General features: G+C 41.5%; 1 protein-coding gene across 1 annotated transcript in view; it reads right to left on the bottom strand.

Moving 5' to 3' along the window:
- Nucleotides 1-832: 832 nt before the first annotated feature.
- The window catches only part of SIAH3 (siah E3 ubiquitin protein ligase family member 3), a 42161-nt gene continuing 36993 nt past the window's right edge, over nt 833-6000 (bottom strand). The window contains exon 2 of the mRNA XM_033053408.1: nt 833-1652. Coding sequence (XP_032909299.1) covers nt 1059-1652 — 594 coding nt within the window. The 3' untranslated portion in view covers nt 833-1058. The remainder of the gene's footprint in view (nt 1653-6000) is intronic.

The raw sequence follows: 6000 nt of genomic DNA, 5'->3' as shown, positions 1-6000 counted from the left end.
CCAACACTGTTTGTGAAACACCCTCAGGAGAAGGAAGTGAAGTCATCCCTCACCACTGCCCCACAAAATGTGTGCAAGGGAAAAAACATTGCATTTTTTTTCCAAAGGAGTGCATATCAAGTCTCAAAGCCAATTTGCAAACAAGTGTCCAATCTATATTACTGTAAATCAATATTTAGCAGCACAAACTGAGAGTCTAACTGGCACAGAATTCAGTAGCAAGATCAGTACCCAACTTAGGACCAATCTTTTGCCTTATTTTCTGAAAATACCTTTTTGAATGCTTAAGGAAACAGCAGCTAAAAAGATGAATGCCCCAATGGCTGCATATGGTTATATCCACACTATGGCCAGACCATCTAGCAACCTCTCCCTGCTGTTTATGACATGAGAATAAGATTAAACCATGCTCACAGTGGCCACCCACAAGCTGTCATTCCCAATGTAATGAAGGATGAGGCTTCCCAGCCCTTTGCTTAGCAGAGGGGGTGACTTTTTCTTCTAAGCTTTGACAGTTTGGGTGAGAAAATTGTTTCCTCAGAAGCTGAAGGGAACTCTGAAACTGCTAGCTCCCACAGGGCTTGGCTGTGCCCAAAACAGAGGAGTTAAATTGCTATTGCTAATATGGAAACCTGGGTGCTCTTGTCCCATAGTGGAATACTTGACCTTTCATCAGGCACGGGGCCTCTGCTCCATTAGGCAGGCAATGAAGGAAACGCATTTACATGGCATAGTCAGACCAAAGGTTTCTGCCAGTCACCCTGGGCTCACTTCTCATCAATAAGTGTTGTTTCCAGTGCTGCTGGAGTGTGATAATAAATTGATTAGCCTCTTTAAAATTTCTCATAAAATTGTATTAGCAAAACAGTAAATACATGACATAGGGACCGTAACCACGGGATGTTTACATAATGCCCAGTGTGGACAAGTACTAAATACCATAAAAGACCTGAGACCCACCCCCCCCAAAAAAAAAAAATCCATGAGTTCTGGCTCTCAGAAGGCAGCTAGAGCACCATTGTTGTTGCTGTTGTTCCTCCTCCTCTTCCTCCTTCCCCTCACATTTCAGCTTCGGAGTTGTGAACTTTGCTGGTGGTTATCGCAATTCCTATCGCTAGGCTTCCGTTGTCAGCAAAGAGTTGAGCCAGGGAAGTGTTCAGCACAAGGCAATCCCCATCCGAAATGACAGAGTCAACACGCTCCAGTACCGACCTGGGGGTCGCCTCCCACTTGAGGCGCCGCTGGTTCCTGTTGAGCTCCAGCCGGTAGGTGAAGTTGTTGGCTTGGGTGGGCGTGCCGATCAGCATCATCGTGGCAAAGAACTGGGGATGGCCCTCGTACTTCTCCTGCTTCCTGAGGACCAGCAAAAACTGGTGGCCAAGGCAAGAGTGCATGATGATCCAGTCTGTGGGCGCGGGCAGATGCATGTCCGTGGCCAGGAAGACAATCTCCGCGCCCTGAAGGATGTTGATGCGGTGGGTCTGCCTCAGGTGGGACACCACCACCTCCAGGTGCCCTTCCCACGGGCAGGAGAAGAGCGGGCACGTGCAGGGGACCAGCTGGGGGTCGTGCACCGCTTCGTGGTGATGGCAGGGAGGAAGGATACCTTGTTCTGTGGACGCCTGCGCAGCTGCACAGCGGGTCGGGGCATACTAGGGGAAGAGAGAAACAACCTGTGAGAACAAGTGGAGCAGAAACCCGTGCAGATATGCAAGGTGCAGACCCCACAGACATCAGTCACCCGTACTCCACCTAAAGCAGCACCGGTGGGGGTGCAGAGAAATCGGCACACTGGGGATCAGAGGCAGTCCTGACCTGGGTCTGCACAGCACGGGGAGATGGTGGTTGCCTTGTTCTCCAGGAGAACAGACAAACCGTTTGAGTCATGAGAAGTCACTTCAAATGAAAATGATGTATGTGTTTAAAGAGCAATTTCATTAGTTCAGGGGGAAAAATCTGATTAAAAGGAAAAAAACAACCCGACAAAGCAAGGACAGCATGGGGCATTTTATATAGTTAAGACTCTTGCTGCTCAGAACAAGGGAATGAAATATGTATGGCATTATTATTCTTTAATGAAACATACGGGCAAATACAGGCATTTTTCCTGAAACAACAGGCTTTATTACACCCATAATTTGTGAAATAAATGTCAGTTTTTACTGTGTATGATACTGTCACTATTTTTTTGGTCAATGTATTTGTGCCTAATTGATGCCCTTACCACCATAAATCTTAAATTGCTCTCAAAGGTGATTGGATGGTAGATTTAGGGCATTTTTATACTAAAGTAAATTTGGATTAAGGTAGGGTAGCTTGCTAAAAAGGCAGCAGCTCTTGCAGAAGAATTCCATGTGAGGACTAAAAAGCAAACTGCTCTGCCTCTCTCAAGTGGATGTTGTTGAAGAGAAATAAGTCTAACTCAGCCAAAAGTGTATTCACATGTAATGTTATTCAGGAAGAGTAATGTCTCTCCACAGTAACTGTGTGCATAGACAAACCCTAAGGCACAGGCATGCTGGTCATGATTCATCTTACCCAATTTTAAGCATTTACTTCACCCACCCAAGACAGAAACCTGGTTACCTGGGACTGTATCTGCAGCTTTTAGAGTGAGGCAGTCCTTAGAGTGCAAGACTCAGATCTTAGCTGGAGTAGTTCAGCTTCTAAAGCTGATGCCAGGGAGTCTGAGATCCAGTCTACCTAGTTGTGCCTAAATTTTAGCTGTTTAAACATTTTTTTCTCTGAACTCCTCTTATAAAGGTGTATCTCTTACATCCATTAATGTCCCTTATAGCAGTATCTACCTAATATGTACATTTTGCTATAACACATGTCCTAGGAAGATTAATGTAATTCCCTAAATAGCATCCCACGTCCCCTTATTTTAATATATGTACCCAAAAGGACATGAACTACATTATAGTTCTAACATTTAACAGTTGTTCTCCTCCATGCTACATCCAACTCAAAGCAGATTTAGGATTTTTGAACAGAGATTTTTTTTTATCCAGGGACAAGCATAATCCTGTGTAATGGGTGGTAGATTTGCTGCAAAGGGTGCATTGTCTTGTCTTTTTATGGATCCCATGAAAGCTTTCACTACAGCTTTGCTGTAAGCAGTTTTTCCCACCAGAGCCTGCACATTTCTTTACAGGATGTTTTGGAAGGCAATCTCCTGGGTAAACTGTCCTAAGTCTCAGATGACCTGGGCTTCCTTGCCAACTAGGATGACAATTCCATCTGTTCTCATTGTGTCAGTAGCTGCCAAAGGTTGTGATGGATAGAGCAGGGTTGTGATTGCTGTTGCTATGAAATTCATAGCTCTTCCCAAGGCACTGGATGTCAAAGAGAGCTGTTTCTTCTTCCTCTGGCATTTGATATGAAGAATAATGGACATGTTAAGCTTTACTATTGAAACTGGCAGCTTTTTCTTTTGACAATTATTACTTCAGTAGTACTGTTCTATTTTTCCCTTCATCATATTTTATTTGTTTTGTATAAAATTCAAGAATATAAACTTTCTGAGAAGATAATGAATTGAGGACAGATAAATGACTACCATTGTCTGGGAAATAAAACAGGTCATTATAAACTAATCAAGGTTTGTGGCTTTAGCTGCCTGCTTATCGCAGTGGGATTACCGGTTCATACTTAATTCTACATTAATTTTTGCATCCCATTAGGATGAAAGTTATGGTTAATTTAAACTCTTTTTGGTGAAGGAGGCTACTGTAATGGCAGATCGTAAAAGCCTTTTGAAAAAAGAAACCCTGAAATGCTAATTGCCTCATAAAATGAATTCTAATCTCCCAATCTAATACAGTGGGTGTGAGCAATTATTTTCTCTCACCAAACTGTTAATGCAACATTAGTGATTATACTAATTAAAACTAATGAACTCGTACTCACATGCTGATAAACCTCTCAACCACTCGACAAGTTCCAGCCTTCTATCAGTTTTATTTAACTCCCCTTTTGGAAGATGAATCTTAAATTAACCTCTTGACTAACATTCAAAATTAGGTTTTGAAATTTGAAGCTTTATAGACTGTGTATAATTCTTCTCCAAAGATTACCAGAGTCAGAGAAACCATTTCCACTGAGGATGAAATTGAATTTAGAAATGCATTCTCCTAATTTGAGAAACATGGAGAACAATGGTAGCTCATCCATCTAAACTGCATCCAAGGTAAGAAAATACAAATATCTTAAAAAATCATTTTATGATAACATGTTTCAATGGCTCAGGAACTGGAAAAATAAATTACAATGAGCAACTTATACAATATATATTTCTTCTTTCCTAAACTTGTGAATTTTTGTGTGTGTGTGTGCATAATTATGTATTCCCTTTCACAACTCACATTTCTGAAATATTTCTATTAACCACTTCAGCAAAGGATTTCTGGTCTAATTTTGTTCATTTCAGGTTTATTGAAAATTCTGGAAACCCAGCACAAACCACAAACCATGTGATCTATTTTTATTCTTTCACCTGGTAACAACTATGTTCAAAATCTGGCTTCTGAATAGTCTGACATTCCTGTTTCAAAATTCTAAATTTGAAGTATTTTGAAAGAAATATTTAATAATTCCCTGTCACTTTTTAAAAAGAGTCTCAGAGAAAAATATTATTTTACATTTACTTTTGAGGTATGAGTGTAACTACCAGGGTGTTTGTGCTCTTGTTGGTCATTCATATGGCTGTGAATTGAAATGCTAAAATTGAAATGCAAAACAGGCAAAAAATGGTCACCTTGAGTGTATTTAAATGCTTGAATAAATATTTATGAACACTTTTTGCACATTTAGTCTGCTCCAGTATTTACTTTTTACCATTTATTGCCCGATTACCTAATAAAATTAGGTTTATTATATTGTTATGTTAGTCCACTATTATTCTCAATTATCTTCTAGCCTGTTGGCCAGTTTCAGTCAAATTGAACTGTGGGATGGAATTCTCAAATGCTTTAATTTTCAACCATTTCTGAGAGGAGAGGCATCAGGGTAGAGCATCATGACCCTTTCATGTCTCCAGGGAGGAACAATTGGCCACGTGGGCAATATTGCATTGACAGATAGGAGAGAACCTAAACAATGGCAGTTTGATCCCAAATGGGTTGCAGACACCAGAGAATCACATGAGAGAGTGTCTTTATGAATAGGAGAAAAGGCTTCAGCCAGAGTGCTCCTCATTAGATGCAACATAATCCCACCATGAGGCACCAAACCGCAGGAAACCAGATTCTGCTGCTCACGGAAAAATTTCATTTTAATGATGCAGCTTATTACAGAGCACTTCTTTTTAAGAACAAGTAATTTGGCAAAGAGTAATTTATAAACACATGGGGCTTTTCTTATGGAAAAAAACCCCAACGAAACCATGACTAGACTGGGACACAGGTTTTCTGCTAAAAATGCAGCAAATTGCTTTTGATGTGACACATTTGTTCTGCCTTTGATGTCTGAGGGGTAGGTCCCTAACTCTGAAGACTGTCAGCTCCTTTTACAGCCCATGAAGAGCCCTGGAGTACAATTCACTTGATTCCAAGTGGTGCTGAAGGAACATCCCCCTGGACACCCTCTCTACATGCAGACAGGACCAAACCCATCCTCAGCACAGACCCAGAGAGATTTTAATGGTTTCTGGACAAGAAACAGGAGGACAGCTCTATTTTAGTCAGGAGAGAGCTGTACCACTATGGGCTTCTCCTGCTGTGCTGGAGACAAAACAGCCCATGGAGAGAGAAATGGATTCCTGTTCACATGAGGGTGTAAATCTGTGTCTGCCTACCATCATTACAACTCCAATGACTTGAGAGAAAATTCAGAGAAAGGATGAAGGATAGCTCCAAGAGTTAAAGACCTCCAAGAGCTAAAGAACACACAAACACATCTCTGAGTCTGCAGCTGCAAAGCTGAGGCACCCACCCAGGAGAAGGGGCTTTGCTATTGTGCCTCATGCTCTGAGGGAGCTTTTGTATTTGAACTCGTGGA

The sequence above is a fragment of the Catharus ustulatus genome, chromosome 2, assembly GCF_009819885.2.
Source record: "Catharus ustulatus isolate bCatUst1 chromosome 2, bCatUst1.pri.v2, whole genome shotgun sequence".
NCBI classification, from domain to species: domain Eukaryota; kingdom Metazoa; phylum Chordata; class Aves; order Passeriformes; family Turdidae; genus Catharus; species Catharus ustulatus.
The sequence above is the reverse complement of the archived record's forward strand: the minus strand, read 5'-3'. Positions and strand labels throughout refer to the sequence as shown.